This window comes from Tyto alba, unplaced genomic scaffold, assembly GCF_018691265.1.
Source record: "Tyto alba isolate M040663 unplaced genomic scaffold, T.alba_DEE_v4.0 Super-Scaffold_33, whole genome shotgun sequence".
Taxonomy (NCBI): domain Eukaryota; kingdom Metazoa; phylum Chordata; class Aves; order Strigiformes; family Tytonidae; genus Tyto; species Tyto alba.
The window spans coordinates 16,218,439-16,237,896 of record NW_024881308.1 but is presented as its reverse complement, the minus strand read 5'-3'; the positions used below and the strand labels follow the sequence as shown (position 1 = coordinate 16,237,896).

General features: G+C 60.5%; 2 protein-coding genes across 13 annotated transcripts in view; one reads left to right on the top strand and one right to left on the bottom strand.

The window, feature by feature from the left end:
• Positions 1-278: 278 nt before the first annotated feature.
• LOC122154152 (uncharacterized protein DKFZp434B061-like) lies at positions 279-2,978 on the top strand. Of its 2 annotated transcripts, XR_006166069.1 has the most exons (3): positions 279-1,980; positions 2,037-2,736; positions 2,779-2,978. XR_006166069.1 is itself a non-coding variant. In XM_042800932.1 (2 exons), exons 1-2 carry the CDS (start codon positions 1,821-1,823, stop codon positions 2,633-2,635), a joined length of 759 nt encoding a protein of 252 aa, XP_042656866.1. In that variant the 5' UTR covers positions 1,560-1,820; the 3' UTR covers positions 2,636-2,978. The 2 variants fall into 2 exon arrangements, 1 of the variants encoding a protein (XP_042656866.1); XM_042800932.1 differs by having other exon boundaries at positions 1,560-1,980; positions 2,037-2,978.
• The window catches only part of ZNF512B (zinc finger protein 512B), a 35,053-nt gene continuing 17,675 nt past the window's right edge, over positions 2,081-19,458 (bottom strand). For 7 of the 11 annotated variants that reach the window (XM_042800926.1, XM_042800923.1, XM_042800920.1 and 4 more), the window contains 7 exons: positions 18,673-18,771; positions 17,666-17,953; positions 16,837-17,028; positions 10,131-10,232; positions 9,042-9,104; positions 6,441-6,539; positions 5,546-6,111 (listed from right to left, as the gene is read on the bottom strand). In XM_042800926.1, coding sequence (XP_042656860.1) covers positions 5,818-6,111; positions 6,441-6,539; positions 9,042-9,104; positions 10,131-10,232; positions 16,837-17,028; positions 17,666-17,953; positions 18,673-18,771 — 1,137 coding nt within the window. In that variant the 3' untranslated portion in view covers positions 5,546-5,817. Of the gene's footprint in view, positions 2,928-5,545; positions 6,112-6,440; positions 6,540-9,041; positions 9,105-10,130; positions 10,233-16,836; positions 17,029-17,665; positions 17,954-18,672; positions 18,772-19,458 lie in introns of those variants that run through there. The other 4 variants (XM_042800929.1, XM_042800930.1, XM_042800921.1 and 1 more) reach the window with 3 other exon arrangements.

Sequence of the window (19,458 nt, the reverse complement as noted above, 5' to 3'; positions counted from 1 at the left end):
TGGGGTGCAGGTGGGTGGTGTGTGCATGGGTGGGTGCTGTGGGGTGCAGGTGGGTGGTGTGGGCACGGGTGGATGCTTGGGGGGGGTAGATGGGTGCTGTGGGGTGCGGGTGGGTGGTGTGGACATGAGTGGGTGCTGTGGGGTGCAGGTGGGTGGTGTGTGCATGGGTGGGTGCTGTGGGGTGCAGGTGGGTGGTGTGGGCACGGGTGGGTGCTGTGGGGTGCAGGTGGGTGGTGTGGGCACGGGTGGATGCTTCGGGGGGGCAGATGGGTGCTGTGGGGTGCAGATGGGTGGTGTGAGCACAGGTGGGTGCTGTGGGCATGAGTGGGTGCTGTGGGGTGCAGATGGGCACGGTGGGTGCCCAAGCAGCTGAGGGGTGCAGCACAGAGCAAACACACCCCCCCCCCAACAACACCCCACCCCAGAAGAACTGGGGGGGCACCGGGGATCCGGGTGGCCCCAGGCCCTGAACTGGTCACTGGGTGCTGGGGAGCGGAGAGCTTGGGGTGGTTTTGAGGGGGGATTTTTTGCCGTGGGAGTGGGGGGAGCCGGATGCTGCGAGAAGCATCCTCGGTCCTCGGCCTGGCCCCCCCACCCCCCCGTCACCCTGTCCCAGTTTTGGGGGGGCCCCAGCGGGATGGGAACCGGGGGGGGGGGGGTTCAACCCAGGCGCGAGCCTGGATGTCCTCGGAAATTTCCTCAGCCACCCCCAGGGGGAAGGACAAACCCTTCCCGCCTCCAACCCTCCCACCCAACTGCGAAATAACGATGATAATAGTAATAATAAAAAATCAATAAACATTTATTCGATACAGCTGTTTTTAATACATACAGTACATCGAGTTACCCCTCCGCGGTGCTCGGCGGCGCGGCTGTTAAGAGCTGCTGTTACAGTACTCTCCAACTGAGGATTTGTCAATGATTAACAAAAAGAACAGATCGTCACAAATCGGGAGTTTATTATAAGATAGTTTACTGTTAAAACAATTTTTATTTTTTGCAAATAAACACTTTTTAATATATATATTTATATATTTATATATATGGTTACAAGTGATAAATTGAAAATTCTTTTTTTTTTTTTCTTTTTTTTTTTTTTTTTTTTCCATTTTCTTTTTTTTCCCCAAAATACACTTATGCACTAATAACTGGCATCGACGAGAAACATTCGGATATGCCGTGGGATGGGTGTCACGAGGAGAGAAAGAAAAGAACAAAACGCTCCCAAGGTTGACGGGCGCGAGCGATGCAACCCCAGCGCGGCCGGACTCTGCCCTCGCTCCCTGCCTGGGGGGGGCACAGCCGACCCCGCCGGGTGCTGCCAAGGGTCTCGTGCCCCCCACCCCCCAGGTTTTGGGGGATGGCCCCCCCCAGGTTCCTCCCGTGGGGTCGCAGCCCTCCCGTCCCCCACCCCACGGAGGTTTAGCCCTTTCCTCGGGGACGTGGGCGACGGGACGGTGGTGGGTCTCCGCAGCGGGTGGGGACGGGGTGTTGCTGTCTCCAGGGTGCTGCAGAGGCAGGACCCCCCCGGGAGGAGCCGCCACCGACTGTGACCGACCCCCCGCCCCCCCGAGCACCCCGGGAGCGGGGCAGGACTGTGGGGGTGCCACCCCACTGCTCCCTCCCCCTTCACCCGCCTTTACATTAAGTGTAGGTTATTCCCCGCTGCCGCAGGGGATGACCCAGTGGCTCAGACCCCCGGCACAGAGGGCGGGGGGGGGGTGTGCCAGGCATGGGGGGGGAGGGGGGGCGGGGAGTCCCACGTTGGTGGATTTGGGGGTCTCCAAACCCCCGTGGGTGAGGGGACGGAAGGGGAGAGGATGCGCTCGTCCCCTGTCTCACCCCGCAGCCTCCAGGTTACGGCGAGTCTGTCCCCGCTGGCTGCTGCCTCGCGGGGAGCACCCGAACGGGCACAACCCACCGGGCACAACCCACCGGGTGCAACCCACCGGGTGCAACCCACTGGGTGCAACCCAACAGGTACAACCCAACCAGTGCAACCCGATGGGTTCCACCCAACAAGTACAACCCAACAGGTACAACCCAACCAGTGCAACCCGATGGGTTCCACCCAACAAGTACAACCCAACAGGTACAACCCAACGGGTGCAACTCGATGGGTTCAACCCAACAGGTACAACCCAACAGGTATAACCTGACAGGTACAACCCGACAGGCACAACCCAACAGGTACAACCCAACAGGTGCAACTCGATGGCTTCAACCCAACAAGTACAACCCAACAGGCACAACCCAACAGGTACAACCCAACGGGTGCAACTCGATGGGTTCAACCCAACAGGTACAACCCAACAGGTATAACCTGACAGGTACAACCCGACAGGCACAACCCAACAGGTACAACCCAACGGGTGCAACTCGATGGCTTCAACCCACCAGGTACAACCCAACAGGTACAACCCGATGGGTTCAACCCAACGGGTGCAACTCAATGGGTTCAACCCAACAGGTACAACCCGACAGGCACAACCCAACAGGTACAACCCAACGGGTGCAACTCGATGGGTTCAACCCAACAGGTACAACCCAACAGGTACAACCCAACGGGTGCAACTTGATGGGTTCAACCCAACGGGTACAACCCACCAGGTGCAATCCAACAGGTATAACCTGACAGGTACAACCCAACAGGTACAACTCAACGGGTGCAACTCGATGGGTTCAACCCAACAGGTACAACCCGACAGGTACAACCCAATGGGTGCAATCCAACAGGTACAACCTGACAGGTACAACCTAACGGGTGCAACCCAACAGGTACAACCCACCGGGCTCCCGCTGCCAGTATTCCCGGGATCACCCTGGAGCCTTCCCCGACAAGCAGGAGAGTAAAAGATGTCTCACGGAGAAGGCGGCGGTGGGAGAACATATTCCTCTTGAGTGACGGCTAGTAGGGGAAAAAACACCTTTTAAGGGGAAAAAAAAAAAAAAAAAACCCTGAAGATTTCACTTTCTCATAAAAATTATCCGTTTGACCAAGGTGCTGCTCTCACAGGGGGCTGTAGGGAGTCTCTCAGCTCTGGGGGTGACAGGGGACAGCCCCAGCACCGGGACCTCTGTCCCCAGCACCCTGAGCCCACCGCTCGCCCCGAGACCCCCGACCGTCCCCGGGGTCCCCTCTGAGACCCCCGACCGTCCCCGGGGTCCCCTCTGAGATGGGGTGTGTCCCCCCCCCCCCCCCATAATTCCCCGAGGCCACCGGGGCTGCCCCTCGCTCCTCCCGGGACGCTCGTTACCGAAGCCGTGGGACGGGTTTTGGGCTGCACCCCACAACGTGTGTGTGTCCGTCCCCCCCCCCCCCCCGCCCCAAAACCTGCCCTTCCCCAGCTCTCCCCCACCCCACACAGCTCCCGGCTGAGATCCCGCACCGGGGTTCACCCCCAGCACGGGGCACAGCTCTGCCGGTGAATTTAATCAATGAGAAGCCAATTAGTCGGGTTTTAATGAGAATCGAGCCCTGTGCTATCCCCCAAGGCCGGGGTGGGGGGTGGGGGGTGGGGTGGGGATTGTGAGGTGACATCCAAACCAGCTCCCCCCCCCCGTCCCCGGGTCCAACCTCCCTGGGTCAGGAGCTTTGCTGGGAGGGGGTGGGGGGTGGGGGTTTCCCCCCATGGTGGGACACGATTTCAGGATCCAGCGGTTCCCTTCGCAAAGATTTCGGTGCCAAACTCGGTGCCGGGTCCCCAGCTCTGCCTGACACCCCCCCGCCGGGAGCCGTGACGTGCCCCCCCCCCCCCCGCCCCCCCCAAGCACAGCTTTAGGTGTGGGGGGGGGGTCCCTCCTCGCCGGCCCTTCCAGAGGGCCGGGGGCTTTGCGGACAGCCGTGCCATCCCTCGGGCTCAGCACAGCAAAATGCCATCGCCCAGGACAGCGTCCCCACACCCACGACAGCTTCCCCACGTTCCCCCCCCACCCCCCCCATCATGACCAAAAAGACCCCAGGCCCCCCCACCTCCCGAAGCTCTCCTCCCTTCCCCGGGGGGAGCCGGGATTCGCCGACACCACCCAACCAAAGATCCTTCGGAGCGCAAAGCTGAGCCGCCGCGACTCATTAAGCCCGCGCGCTAATTGCGTGGAAGCCCGGCGCAACCCCCGGCGGGGTTCCCTCGCCCCGCAGGCGGCAGGAGCGGGGGCATCGCCCGTCCCCTCCCTCCCTCGGTGGCTGCAGCCACCCGCCAGCGGAGAGGAAAGGGCGTTAATTATTACTGAGCGGCTCCTCGGAGCGGGGAAATGATACCCAGCCTCCGGCGGGGGGGGGGGGGGGTGAAGAGCAGTGAAGGAAAATGAGGGTTGAGGTTTTAATTGATTAAAGTAAAAGCAGAAGCTCTCCTCCCCGCCCCGACGCCACCCTCCCGGCTCTGCACAGGGGTAAAAAAAAAAAAAAAAAAAAAATCCGAATTAAGGTTTTCTGTTCTGTTCCCGAGAGAAAACGTGCCCGTTTCCCAAGGAGCGAGGTAGCCTGGTTTTTGTCTGGAGACAGACACATCCCAGTCCGGGGATGGATCCCTCCAGGCCGGAGCGAGGTGTTACGACGGTATTAGGACAGACGCAAAGAAAAGCCCGAGGAAGGAGAACAAGCAAGGGACAGCGCGGGGTGCAGGGGCTCCGGACCCCGAGGGAGATGGTGGGGGGCTTGGAGGCATCTCGGCGAAACCGAGATTCACCCCACGGCGGGTCCTAGCCCGGGGGGGGGGGGACAAGGCGAGTGCCACCCGCCCGAAACAGGACCCATGATTGTCACTTGATGCTGCCCCTGTCCCCGTCCCACTCCTCCCTGGGTGACTGAAACCCCGTCCCTCCTCCCCGGGCCTTGGGGACGGGGGGGCGCGACGGGGCCCCTGAATCGCCTTTTCCGCCGGCTCCCCCCTGAGCCCAGCTACGTTTGCAACGCCAAACTCGAGCACCAGGGACGCGGCTCCTCCGCGCCCGCTTCCCCCCAACCTCCGCTTCAACCTCCCAACCTGACTGACCCCTCTGACCGCAACCCCCTTCACCCACCGCCTTCCAGGGGTGCTCCCTCCTCCCCCCAGCCCCGCTAGCCCCGGGGGGCTCTGCCGGCCCCGTGCCACGCTCCCTTCCTCGTCCCTCTGCTCGTGGCTCGGGGACAAACCCCCGCACCGAGCCGGCCCCCCGACGCACCACGACACACCACGGAACCCGGGCCCTGCTCAACCACAGCCCCCCTGGGCCTGAGGCTGCGGGGAAAGCGTGACCAACACCCCCCCCCCCCCCCCCCAGCACCCATCACCAAATCCTGCCATCCCTCTGCCTGGGGTAAATATTTTGGGGAGCAGGGAGGCTGGAGCCCGCCGGAGGCTGCTCGGACAGAGAGCAGGCAGCCCCCCCCCCCCCACGCAGCTGCAGTGAGACCCCATCCACGGGGACCCCGCTGCTATTGCACTTTTCTTTCGCTCAAGCGTCACCAGTTTGGCGCCGGGAGGAAGAAGGGACGTGGTGGGCAGGGCTGGGGGCAAGCAGCCCGGGTCCCACGGGGGTATGTACACGGGCAGGGGGTGGAGAACGGTCCAGCTTGCTTGATCCTGTTTGTTTTCCAGTGTGAAACAAGGTCCGTGACTTGTTTAAAGTGGTTAATTGGTATTTTCTGTCTCTCTCTCTCTTTTTTTTTTTTTTTTTTTTTTGTCGTGTTTTCTTTTTTTTTTTTTTGTAAAAAGGGGGGTGAGTGGGGGGGGGGGGGCACGCGGAGGTGGGATGGGGGGAGGACAGAAAACTGGGAGAGACCCCCACCCTGTTACCCTGGGCTGTAAACAAATCCTCGGAGACGAGTCTCTGAGCTGCTCATTTCTCAGGCATCTTACTGGCTCCCCCCTTCCGCTGGCTCGGGGGCTTGGGGACGCGCTCGTCCCCGTCGGGGCTGCCTCGGGAGCCTTCCCAGTGCTCGAGGGTTTTCTTGTGATTAGTCTTTGCTGCCACGCTCTCTCTGCCCTTCGGGGACGTTTCCGGAGGCCTCTCCTTGGGTTTCCTCCCCCTTTTCTTCCCGCTTGTGCTTTTTTTTTTCTCCTCTTTGCTGGAAGAAAGCTGTTCCCTGTTTTTCTTTTTCCGGCTGGCCTCTGCGGAGGTTCGGAACCAGTTCTGCGTCCGTGGGGTGACACGGGGGTTAGTGACCGTCCTGGGGCCGGGCACCGGCACGCACAACCCACGCCTCGCCTGCCCAAACCTGGACCACCCCGCGTCCCGCTGGCATCACCTCCCCGTTGGCCAGCTCTGAGCAACTGCAACCGGCCTGGGGGTGTCGGGGACCCAAAGGGGAATGGGGAGAGGCGGGGGGGGTGGGGGGTGTCCCCCCAAGATTGTCACAGCACTGCTGGGAGCTGGCTGACACGGGTGGAAGGGGCAGGGCAGGAAGGGTGGAAGGCGTTGGAGCAGGGACCAGCCCCGAGCAGCCCCAGATGTTTCCTTACCTCCGAGTGAGCCTTGATGATGTGGTACTTGACCCCGCTTTCGGAGCTGAACTCCTTCTGGCACAGGAGGCAGCGGTACTTGCCCACCGAGTGGTCCCCCTGCAAGACAGAGCATCCTCTTGCAGCCCCGAGCAGAGCTGAAAACGCCCTGGAGGGGGGATCCCCCCCCCCCCCCACCCGGCCCTGCTCCCCCCTGCCAAGGGAGGCTGATGCTCGAACCTCGAAGCAACGGAAAACATAAGGCTCATCTCTAAAACACCGGCTCTCTGCTGGCTCTCAGTCCCGGGCCAGGAGCTTGCAACTGCAAATTCTGCTCTGAATTTCAGCCCGTGTGTGTGTCTGTGTGTCTGTGTCTGTGTGTCTGTGTCTGTGTCTGTGCGTCTGTGTGTGTCTGTGTGTCTGTGTCTGTGTCTGTGTGTGTCTGTGTGTGTCTGTGTGTGTGTCTGTGTCTGTGTCTGTGTTTCTGTGTCTGTGTCTGTGTGTGTCTGTGTGTGTCTGTGTGTGTCTGTGTGTGTGTCTGTGTGTCTGTGTCTGTGTGTCTGTGTCTGTGTCTGTGTGTGTCTGTGTGTGTCTGTGTCTGTGTGTCTGTGTGTCTGTGTCTGTGTCTGTGTGTCTGTGTCTGTGTGTGTCTGTGTGTGTCTGTGTCTGTGTCTGTGTGTCTGTGTGTGTCTGTGTGTGTGTGTGTCCCCGGGGCGTGCGGGAGGCCGAGGGGGCCCAGCGCCCCCGTTCCCCCGCTCTCAGCAGATTTGTGATCTCCTGCGACTGAGCCGCCGTCTAATTTATGTCCAACGGACTCACCTAATTTCCCTTTTACGCTGTCAAAGAGACGCAGCAACTGCTGGATTTCTGTCATTAGGGCCCTTGTGGGGATGACTGATCTCCTGGCTCTGCCGCAGTTCACGGCACAGGGGAGATAATGCGCTCTCTGTTGACGAGGGGTTTATGGATGGGCCCCTCCAGGCGATATATATGTTCCCTGGGAATTTCTCCGTAGCTGGCTCCGTGCTGTAAATCTGGAGTTAGACAGGTCTTTCATTTCAGGACCCGGGCAGGCCTGGCCACGCTGCAGGCTGGCTTCAGAAATACTCATGCAAAAATCACCTCGGTGCATCAATCCCCGCTGAGGATGAGGCGCTGCCTGGGAGCATCCTCCGCTCCTCGGTAAGGCTTTGATGTATTTCAACCGATTCTGCAGGATTTTACAGCAGAAATCACGGGCCAGCCCGGGAGGGGCTGTGATTCCTGCCAGATTTGGTGGCGCACGTACCCACTGCAAAACCAAATCCTCCGTAAGGGCGGGGAGTCCCGCTGACGGCGGCGCGTGGGGGACGCGAAGCAGCGAGCTGCCCCCAGCGCTGACCCCCAACACTCAGCCCCAGCTACGCCGGCCTCGCCGGACCCGGAGGCTGCAGCTCTGCTGTTACAGAAAATGCTCGTGCAAACGTCCAGCTGCTTTCTGTGCCCAGAACCAGCCAGAAAACGGCTCCCTTTTCCCTCCGAGACTGTTTGCCGGTGGGCTGCCTGGTGCTGCAGGCTAGCAAAGGAACTGCCCTAGTCTCCTGTGCCGGCACTTTTATCCTGCATAAATACAGCTTCTTCTGCTGGATCTCTGCAGCCCATTTTCTAAATGAGCTCATTAAGGGTTGATGTTCCAGCTAGTGCTGGAGGAGCGCGGGAGTTTGTGTTTTTAATAACCACGGGGTATGTATTGGAGCTGCCTCCTGGAAGCTCCATTCAATGGAAGCTGCAGCTGGAAATGTTTCAGGGTATAAAGCTTTACCAGCTCTTACTCAGTTCCAATTTGAGGGACCTACTCTGAGCTCCCGGTCCCTCCCCCCGTGGTGACTGCGGGCCACCGGAGCTCACTGCAGCCGGCGGCGTCGAGTGACAGGGCACTGGTGTGCACCCAGACTGGCCACCTCCTCCAGCCTCAGCTCCAGCAGCTCCTGCCGGGCTTCCCGAGGTGCTGCAGGGCTGCCCAAATCAACGGAGAAAGACTCGCAGATGCCCACCGGCCTCGGGAAACGTTCAGCTTCCAACGCCCAGCTCCCCGGCTCCGAGCTGCTGCGGTCGGCGCGTGGCTGCGTGCGAGGTGCTGGCCACGTTGGGTGGTCGAGGGCTCGTGAGCGATGGGGGGGGGGGGGGGGTGGGTGGGCTGCAGGAGCCCAGCTGGGCAGGGGCTGCTGCGGGATGGGGATGGCAAGGCAGGGGGGTGCTCGGCGTGTCGGAGGTCCGGGCTCTCGGGTGAGATGTTTGCCGTTGCAAGGCTTCCCCGCCAAGGCTGGGGCAGGTAGCGAAATCCCCCTTCCAGCGCATCTGCTCGGCTCGAGCCTCTTCTGCCTTCAGCTTGCCCGGGGGGTTTGATCCTGCCCGCCCGGGAAGATGGTGCCGAGCAGCCAGACCGGGATGGTGTGACAACGGGCCGAGCGGTGACAACTCAACGGGCAGCAGCACTGCTCGGCCAGCCCTCCCAGCACCTACGGCCCTTTAACCTGTGCTGTTGTCCCTTGGCCTGTTGCTTCCCAACGAGCTGGGGATGGGGGAGAGGAACCCCAACCCCAACCCCACCTCTGAGCCGAGGCTGTAAAAGGAGGGACCTACCTTGTTGCAGTTGGCCAGGTGAGCTTTCAGCCCCGAGACGCTGGAGTAAATGGCTTCACAGCACTGTGGGAGGAAACAAAGCAGGGTTTGCCACCGTCCCCCCTCGCCTCCGTGCCTTGCCCTGTGCCGGGGCCACTGTGCCAGCAAGGCCACTGGCCCAGGCCGAGCAGGGTGAGGTTAACGCTCTGCGAGGCACGGAGGGCTCCGGTCACACGTTTCCTATTAGTGCTAATGGGAGTCATGTGGCCACATCCCTCTGCAACAGGGCTGAAAAATGTCTCCCCTAAATGCCTCCGTGGAAAACGCGCATTTGTGAGCGAGCGGGAGGTCCTGCTGGGCTACAGGAGTTCTTGGAGCCACAGCAGACGCTTAACGGAGAAGAGAAATCACCCAGGGAACAGCCGCATGACCAGTTTCTGAGCAACGTCTTTTCAAAGCGCCTGTGTATGACATTAATTAGCCAGCGCATCTCCCCGGGCCTTGCGGTAACAGCCTCCTTCAAAACCCCCATTAGCAAGGCTTTGTTTCAGATGATAAATCAATGGCCCAGCACGAGGGTGGAGTTCACCTCCATGCCAGCCCAGGCCAAGCTGCATTTTACAGCAAGATGAAGCACACGCACCACGTCCCCGAGGTCTTTGCCTGTCACAGGGCTTTAAAAAGAATGGCTTGAAACCAGCCCCGGCTTTACTCGGGGAAAAGCAGGTTCTCTGCCTAAAAAGGCTCCTGGAGCGCAGAGCGTGTAGCCCTCGCCCCGTCCAGATCTCGGGAGCTTCCCAAAGGCAGCTCCGGAGCCCGAACCAGGCAACGCTGAACCATCAGCCCAAGGGCACCTGGGGAAAGGGTGGCCCGGTCCCCAAGCCCGGTGGCTCGAGCGCACCAGGAGGGTCCCAAAGGTGGGACGCGCTTCCACCAGGCACGGCAGCAACCCCAGGGAGAGGAGGTGAAACGAGGGTCTGAGCATCACCGCCGGCTTCACCCGGGGCCCGACAAAAACTTGGCTTTTGTGGGTTTCTGCCCCCAAACCTCCCCGCTTTATCTTGCACACCGAGAGCAGCCAGCTCAGAGGAGAACAGACACAGTCCTTACGTTGTTGGGACAGTTGATGCGGCCCTTCTCCTTCACTTCATTCTTCCAGTTTTCCAACAGCCTCGGATTGAGCTTTGGAAGCCCCGGTCGGGTGTAATTGAGCTGCAAACAATAGAAGATGATTAGCAGAGCGGCACACACCAGTCCGGTCCTTGGTGGAGTCCTCGCTCTTCACATGGGTCTCGTCTCTCCCCCCCCCAGGAGAAGCGAATCGGGGCTGAAAACTAGTTGGGAGGCTTCCCCCGGAGATGTCATCTCCCCCCGCCCCGGGGGCACCGCACGGCAGGGGGGTGGCTCTGCCCGCTGCTGTGTGGCCAGGGAGGTGGCGATGGGGCTGGGGGGGGGGGGGGGTTGCGGGTGAGGATGAGGAGCCGGGCAGGACCCCCGGCTGGCGAAGAGGAGAGGGGGAGGCTCCTGCTCCGTGCCCCGTCGCGGGGCCAGGCCCGGCCCCGGCTTTTTCGGCAGCCCTTCTGCTGCGTTTCATAACCGGGAGAATAAACAACCCTGCACGCTGGGCAGAGGGGACGGTCGCCAAAAGCCTCCGTGGCTGCCTTCCACCAACGAACGGGCACAACCCGTTAAACAATGAAAGGCTCTTGTGTCTCTGCCTCTCCTTCTGGCAGGGCCGCTCTTTCCAAGTGCTTTTAATTACCGCTTTATTAACGACTTTGAGGTTTAAGCGTAGCGGACCGGCCTTCCCGGCTCCATTTCTGCGTGTTCAGCACAAGCAAACGTGGCTGTGGCATCCCCGCCTGGCCCTACCTGGTGGTGGTGGGGGGGTTGCTCTCTGCCTGTCACCGTGCCACCCTGGCAAAGCCCGCGGGGGGACACGGGGCTGCTCTGCCTGCCACCCGAGCCGCCTGCCCGCCGCACCGCCACGTCAGCGCGACCCCCCAGCCCACCCTCGCCAGCTCTGCCAGGCCCGGCGGACGTTGCTTGAGCCCCAAGCTCCAAATTTGCCCCGAGTGGGGAGCAAGGCTGGGCGAGCTCGCCCGTGGCACGTGCTGCTCTCCGCGGGCACCTCCGAGCGCGGGGTACCCGCGCTGGCCAGGGAGGATGCGCAAACCCGGGTGGCAAACCCACCCTCAGGTTTCGAAACGTGTCCCCCCCCCCCGGAGCTCACAGTTCCGAAGCGGCCGGCTGGATTTCTTTTCCAGCCGGGATTTTTCCTGAACGTGCTGATAAACCTGCCTTTGTCCAGCTCACACACCCCCCCCCCCCAAACCTCTCCGCAAAAGGGGAGCTCCCGCGGAGGCACTTCGACTGAAATGATCCGCCAGCCCCCGCGTCGGCACGTGGCGGGGCACGGCCGGAGGAGAAGGGAGCCCGGGGAGAGCTGAGCTGGGCCGGGCTGCGCGCGAGGGGCAGGGGCGAAACGGCGCTGCCAACGCTGCTAAGGACGGATGTGGAAAAATCCCTCCCCCCCCCCCCCCCGAGCCCCAGCGTGCTGCTATTCTGTCGTGCTTCGCGGGCGGGGGAGATGCCAGCAAAGCTCTTTGAAGCTCTAGGATGGTGCATCTACCAACCGCTTGGTCCCCAGCCCGCGGAAGGCGATGCCACCTCCGGGGGAGAACACAGGAGTCCCTTTTTGTCATTGATACCGAGAGCCGGGATGCCAAACGGCCTCCTTAATTAAAAACCAATCAATCCCATGAATGAGCAAACATTAACGGTAACCGCACACAGCTCCAGCAACAACCTCTCCCTCCGCGCGTCCCCGGGGAGGAGACGAGGGGGGATGTTCAGAGATGTGGACTCTGCTGCTCTGGCTTCCCACTCCAGAGAAAAATCCCTCCCCGCTCTCCTCCAGCAGCCCTGCACAATAACATGCAAAGCCCATGTCTTCCCGGGGCGCTGCGGTTCTGGGAATGTCAAAGTCATCTTTATGTCTCTATTAAGAGGGAGCCCCAGGCATGGAATATATATTTTTTTTTTTTTTTTTCCATTTATTTTCCTCAAACAGCCTATAAGTGAAAATCTTCATGGCCAAATCATTAAAACGACTACAACTGGTTTTGGCCCCAGCCCATCTCTTCTGAACAGTCAAAGGATGCTGGGGAGGTGGGGGGAAGGCCTGTTTTCTTTGACTGATGGTTTTATTTAATTAACTTTCATATTTCAATCCTCTCCGCTCCCTAGACAGCTCTCCCCTTCCCCAAATATATCACAGTAAATGAGAACCATGCAGGCTGCCTCAGCCCCGGCCAACAATCTCCCCGGGAAGCCTTACCGAGGTCCCATGGCCCCGTGGAAACCGCGGCTGATGCCGTCCGGGAGGCGAAGCCAAAACAGAGCCGGGGGCACTGGTCGGCGGCCGGGCCCCGGCCGGGGCTCCCGGGACCTGGGTCACACCACACCGGTGCTGCCGAGGAAGGACAGACGGACGGACAGACGCAGCCTTGCCCAGCTCCAGATCCGCACCCGGATGGGGTTTGGCCCACCAGTGCCACGAGTCCGCAGGGCTCAGCCTGGCTCCCTCCTGGATCGCGCTGCCATTGTTTTGGGGGGACAAACCCAAGCCAGGCTCTTCCGCTCTGGAATTTATCCTGGTTCCAGGAGGAGGTTTTCTTACAAACTCAAGCCTGGAGACGACTTTTTGCCTTTGGCTTTACGACTGGCCCAGGGCAGCCCTTCGCTCTTGGACCCCCGTCGCCCCACCGCGCGGCGCCCAGGCTGCGCGGGGTGGGGGGAACGCGGAGCCTCCGTGGCTGCCCCCAAACCTGCAGCGACGCGCACGCCCCGAGCTGCGAGGAGGCAAAGGGGGTGCCCTTGCACCCCGCCGAGGAGCTCTGCACCCCTCCCCGGGCTGCAGGAGCCCACCGCCACCCCTGGCTCAAAGCTCTCAGCACCTCGAAACAAGCAACCCTGCCTCGAGCTCCACAGAGAAAACTTCACGCCACCAAACTGGGGGATTTACACAGTGTTTTCTCTCTTCCTGCCTCTTCTCTCTGCTCCAGGAGGCTGTTTCTCTCAGTCCAGCCTCCAAAACGCATCATCCCCCACCAGATCCCAGTGCCCACCACCGCCAGCCCGCAGCACCAAGCTGGGAACCGGCCGGCCTCTCGCCCCTTCTGCGGCAGCCCCGAGAGCGCTCACGGGCAGGCGATGGCCCCAGGGAAGGCCAGAGGACCAGCATCATCTTCACCGGAGCTTCTGGAAAAGGGATTTTTCCCAGAAAAGCAGCAGGGGTGTGCCCTTCCCCATCTGACATCCCCAGCAAGCGGCTGTTGTGAAACACCCCATCTGTTTCAGCTTATCCAGAGGCAAATAAAGATCGGAGCGAGAAAATAAGGCTCCAGTGTATATTTAGAAATGCTGGATTTGGTTAGCGCAGAATGAAGGCAGCGCAGGGCCTGGGATCGAGCAGCAATCGTTTATTCTAATGCCATTGCTTTGGTGCGAAGGAATCCGTCCTCCTGGGGAAAGGCGAAGGCATCCCACCGCGGGCCACCAACGGGATCCAAACCCAACGTCCCTCTCCCTGGCCAGGCCCGGTTGCCACGTGGCCACGAGGGCAGGCCACGGCGCCGTGCCCGCCGGGAGGCTGCAAACCCCCGGGTCCCATCGGCATGCTGAGGAGCTGCTTGCATTCCCCTGGGGAAGAGCTTTGCTGCCTGGAAAAGGGATGGAAAGGGAGGGGTGGGGGGGGGACCGACACTTTCTTCCATCAGCTCCCTTGAAAGCCACGTCGATTGCTGGGATCGTGGCGGGTAACCGGAGAGCTCGGGGAGGGAGCGGGTCCTGCGCTGCAGCAAGTCTGGGTGCACCCAGCCATCACTGGTTACAGATCCGAGATGGGAAGCGTCCGTCCCTCCGGGATCCTGGAAACCTCCCGGTGTTGCTGAGACGGCGCAGGAGCAGTTGAAATCTGCTGCCGATCCCTGACGTCCCACCTCTCCCCAGGTCCGTGTCAAAGCGGGGGGGCTGCGGCCCCGCTGGGTACCCCGCTCCCAAGGGGTACAACCCGTGGGGAGAAGAGGTGGTGGAATGGTGGCCTTTTTGGGAAGCGTCGGTCCTACCGCCCCCGGTGACAGTTAACCGGTGTTTGTCTTTCCGTCGTGCCGGTGGCTCTGGGTTGTCAGCTCCCTCGGCGGGACGGCCACCACACGCGCTCGGCGGGGTGGTGGCACGGGGACGTGGGGACACCGCCTGCTCCCCCGAGCCTCCCGGGGCTGGACACCCGTCCTGCCAGCACGGCTGAAGCCAGTCCTGAGGGAAGGGCTATTTTTTTTTGGGGGGGGGGGGGCTGTAACTGGGTTAAACTGGGGGGTTGCTGCCTTGTTTCGAGTCGCTCGCAGCTGGGACGGGGGGTTTTCCACACCCTCGAACTGAAGCGATTTGTAAACGCAGCGCGGTGCGGAGCGATGCGAGGCGCCGCTGAGCAGAGCGGCACGCAAGCCTGCTGAAGTCAGCAAGCTCCCACCCGGGGTGGAACCTGCCTCCCGCCTCCTTCCAGCACCGCCCGTCAGGAAAAAAAAAAAAAAAAAAAAAATGTCACAGACTGAGCGGATCGTATTTGAGAGTGTTGTCAAGGGAACGTGACAGTCACTGCAAGGCGTACCTGCAGGCACACTCGGAGTTACGTAGGTGTTCGCCCACTGCACTGACCTCCTCTGAAATCCATCTGTGTGATGCAGGTCCTGAGCCTCCAGCCCAAGAGCCTTGTTTTGCCACCTGGGAGCTGGTCCAACTCCTCCCCCCCTGCCCCTTGCTCGTCTTCAATGCAAACCTGCTCCGGCCAACCTCACAGCAATCCTCTTTCCTTTCAGCGCCGAGACGGGGCTCAATTGAACTTTAACAATTAAGACTCGGAGCGCAAGAAATGTCTCGTAAAAACGCACATCACCACAAACAGCATTTCACAGAGCAATTATGCCAGTGGCCGAGACCTTTATGAAGCCTTTGTATGTCAGCTTGCACATGGGCCCCTTGTCCGGGCCTGGGACTCCTGGCTGCTCCCTCGATTCAAACAGAAAATACCCCAAGTCAAGAGTAAGGGGAGTGATTCAAGGAGGAAAGAGAGGAATAAAAGTGCTGAGGCTGGAGGGGGGAGAAGAGAACACCGCACCTCTCCTCCCACAGTATTTTAAATGAAACAGCTACTTTGGCCTTGATTTTTTTTTTTTTATGTTATAAACGCATCGCAGCTGAAGTCATCTGGAAACCAACAAGGACAACACCGAGCACTGGGGAAAAACAAAAAAGTTTGCAACCAGTTCTGGCCCTGGCAAGCCCCGGCTCTGCTCCAAGGCGGACGGCAGCACCGTGGCCGGATCCCCTCCTGCGCCAGCCACCCCACTGGGGTGCCAAGGTGGGTAAAGAAGATGCTGTTTTTTTTCTGTGCTGGTTTTTCACCCGCCCGCTGTGTGCAGCCCGGGAGCTGAGTCAGGCTGAGCTCCTTCAGGTCTCTGCAGGACGGCGGTGACGCTTCTGCTGAGGACACACACACACACGTGCCAGGACAGCACGGGGCAGGCTGGGCAGCGGGAAGGCGTTTTGGCTGAAGCTCTGCTGCTGTGCCACCCCTTTTCCTGGGGCGAGTCTCCTCGCTTCTCCAGCTCTGGGACTTGAGCTGTTTTCCTGGCTTGAGGCAGGTCCTTTGGGCTTTAACCCGCTGCCCTCTGCTCCCCACTCGCCTCTTTGCAACGTGCCCAATATCCCGCCCAGGGTGAATTTTGGAGCACTGGACAAGCAATGCAAAACTTCAGAGCAAGGGTAAGACCCGGCACCTAACTGCAGAGTTGCTTGCTGAGGAAACGGGCTGCAGCTTGCGCAGAGGCTTGCAGGATGGCTCTGCGTTGAGTCCTGGCGCTGGCCAAAAAGCATCGGCCACAGGATTAAAAAAAAAACTCCAACTCCCTCTCTTTTTTCCCCTTTTACACTGAAAAGGTTTATCACCTGCTGCTTCATTCGTTTTACAGTCCAGAAGGAGCGTTCCGGGAGGGAATTTCAGCTTGGGGACGTTCCCGGCAATCACCTCTTCCCACGGCCAGGAGGGACGTTTGATTTAACGCGTTATTCCACCGCCTCCACTGAAGCTCAAGGCTGCCAGGGCGCCGCGCAGACCCCGCAGCACCCGGCCACGCGTGCATCGCTGCTGGAGACTGGGGGGGGGGCTCAGCCCTGCCTCCACGCCCCGGCTCCCTCCGCTCGCAGGAGCACGGCTCCGGCGACGCCGCAGGCCCTTCACCTCCGGGGAAACACCTCCCAGAAATTAAGGAAGAGACGTGGAAGGGAAGAAATTCTGCCCTGCGGCATCTTTGCTCCTCTGCCAGTGAGAGGGAGATGGTTTCAGATCCAACCTCTGCTCTTTTCACGTGCTCCTCTCGGCTGCCAGCCCCTGCTTCACCGAGCACAGACCAGGACTGACCTCCCGCTCCACAGCATCCTCTGGGCTGGGCTCTGACCCCTCCACTGCCCACAAAGCACCACCTTTTGCTCCATTTAGATTTGGGTCCCGGCGGTGGGAAGGGCAAAGCTGCCTGCTGCCAGGCTTGCGGGGAGCCTCCACACCACTGGGGCTCAGCCTCTGCCGGGCAGGCTCTTTAGCAATAAATTTGCCATCACAGCTAATTGATTTAAGGCACAGAAAAATGCGACACGTGAGCCCTCAGCCAGCTGGGGCCGCGCTAGCATCCCAGGATTTTTGCGTACAGCTAGTGCCAAAAAAAAAAAAACAAAAAAAGGAGAAATAAAGGCTTCTCACCCGCTTTGTTTCAGGCACCAGGTCGTCCTTCATCCTCCGCTTGGTCCAATCCTTGGCGAGCTCGTCCTCCGCTATCTCCTGAAGGTGGAAGACAGCCACTTGGGCTGACGTCCGACGGATGCGGCCGCTCGGGGTCCTTTCGAAATCTTCTATGGGGCTGGGCTCCGGCTTCACCTCTGGCTCCTCCGGAGGCTGCAACAGAGACAGAGTCAGGAAGGGCACGATGAAGGCTGAAGCTCTCTGGTTCCGGGACGGGGATGCTGGGGGTTTGGGCTGTGAATTTGCAGACCTGCTTTGCGCAGGGAGGGGCTGCGGAGCCACCCGTGCGCCTCCGCACCCGAGCACAGAACCAAGGGGAGCACCCCCGCCTCCCCCAGCCCAGCAGACAGCCGTGCGTTAGAGCGATCGCGTCCTTTCGCGTTCCCACGTGTATAAACGTCTCCATTTATTAGAGTTAGGGAGTTATTAGCGTCAGATGCACTGTCAGTAGGGATCAACAGAACAGAAAAGGATGCTCCCCAGGGACAGATCCTGCCACCCCAGCGCTGGCAAGCAGCCGGCGCTTGTTTGCTGCCAGGGGAGAGGTCTGAGCTCTGTTTTTTTTTGTTTTTTTTTTTTTTTGCCCCTGCAGAGCGTGGTTGCAGGGTGGGCTGGAGGATGGCACCGGGGAAAAAGGAATGCTGCCGACCGCTCCCCTAAACGCACCATCCTGCTTTCCCAGAGGGAGCTGTGGCCCATTTCCCACCCCCGCCGCCCGACACCTCACGGTACAACACACGCGCGGGGGGTGATGCGAAGGAGAAAACATCGGTCCGATGTCTGCACCTGCCTTGCCTGGCCCGGCCCTGCCCGGCTCTGTCCTGCCCACAGGCTCTGCAGCTCTGCAGTCGCCCCCGGGGGGAGACGGCCCCGCTCCTCGGGCTGCGGAGGTGTCCGGGGGGCTCACCGAGGCCGCGTGTTCTGACCGCACGTGGTAGTCGTGGCCAGCCTTGGATTTATACTTCTTGCCGCAGTGTGGACAGGTGAAAACAGGCTTGTCGGCCTCGGCGAGCTGCTTCCCACACCGCTTCTGGTGGTACTGGTAGCCCATCAGGCTGGAGAAGTTGGCCACGCAGCCCTGCGGAGATGGGGAGAAGCGGGGAGGGTTAAGGAGGGCTGGGGCTTCGCGTGCCCGTGTCGAAACGGTCCAGGGAAGAAGGTGTCCTGAGGAGCCCCCTCCACAGAGCGGCTCCGCTAACCTGTCCCCTCCGAGTCACTCGGGGGGTCGCTGGCCTGCCCCTTTCCCCCCCCCCACCCCCCAAAGAGCCACGGAGAGACCGGGGGGGGGGTGGGGGGGGAGCAGAGCAGACCCCTGTCCCAACACACCGACGGAGCTCCCCGGACAGACACACGGCGGGCGGCGGGAGGGGAAAGCAGCGGGGGAGGCACTGCCTGCGCGGGAAGCAAAGCGTCCACGGGGACAAACCTCTGCCACACGCCCCCCCCCCCGTTACCTGTTCGTGACTTGTCTGCCACCGGCTCGTGACCGTTTTTTTTTCGGCGCGGTTGGGTTTAAGTTTTACGCGCTGTGCCCAGGACAGCGCCGGCTGTGCCCTTTCCTGAGTTCAGGAGGCAGAACCTGCCCTTCAGCGCTCCTCGACCTGCCCTACGCCCACCCTCCTGCCGGGACGGCCGTCGCCGGAGCGCACGGAGCCAGCGGGACGGGCACCGGGACGGCTGAGCTAAGGTGGAGGAGTCGAGGGCGTGCCAAGGGCTGCCCGGAGAGCGCACGTCCCCCTCTGCATCGGGTCTCCTTCCACCTCTGCACAGAACGAGAAACAGGAATCGTTCTCGTACCTCATTGGGGCATTTCAGTTTTCCCATCTGCTTTAGCACTTTCCTCAGCCTTTCCCGCTCCTCCTGTTCACCAAGTCCAGCGGTTTCCACAGGAACGGGCTGGAAACAAGGAAGTAACAGAAGCGACAGAGTCAACCATTTACTCATGTCCTCTGTGCCAGGAGTGGGTGGTAAACCTCCGCCTCGCAGGAGCTGCCCTTGGCTGAGGGGAACCTCTCGTTAGAAGAGCTGGATCTCCCACTGCTTTACGGCGTGCCAACGCCTTCATCGTTCGGTGCCAGATCTGCTCATGCCTATCCCGTGTTTGCACCCCGAGGGCCAGCTGAGAAACCCAGGAGCAGTTCCTGCACGGAGGATTCACCAGCCAGACTGAAGAGCAGGAGACCAATGCACAGGTAAAAGACAAGTCACAACTGGTAAGCACGGGACACGCAGAAATGCGGTTATGCCTTGCCCTGGTATCTCGGAGATGTCCACGACCAGATTTTTAAGAACAGCAACTAAATTGGTGCCTGCCAAGATTCTATTAACGACAAATTTTGTGGCTACTTCTCACATGCACGGTGAAGAGCTAAACACTGGATTTTGAGATTCGTGCAAGGCAGAACCCATCAGTCCCGGATTTGCGGGCACAGTTTTGGAGGCAGAGCTTTGCCACTCAAAATCAGCCTCGCCATACTCACTGAATCTTCCCCCATTCTGGAATTTGAAATCCTGGTTTATTCTTTCAGTCCTCTGCTCTAGTCCCCGGGATCAGCGTGAGCCTAACTAGCTGCCTGGGAAGGA

Bases quoted from the DNA above. Each gene is read 5' to 3' on its own strand.
- LOC122154152 (XM_042800932.1), top strand. From the start codon at position 1,821: ATGCGCTCGTCCCCTGTCTCACCCCGCAGCCTCCAGGTTACGGCGAGT. The intron at 1,981-2,036 runs GTACAACCCAAC...ACAACCCAACAG, and splicing joins CACTGGGTGCAACCCAACAG to GTACAACCCAACCAGTGCAA.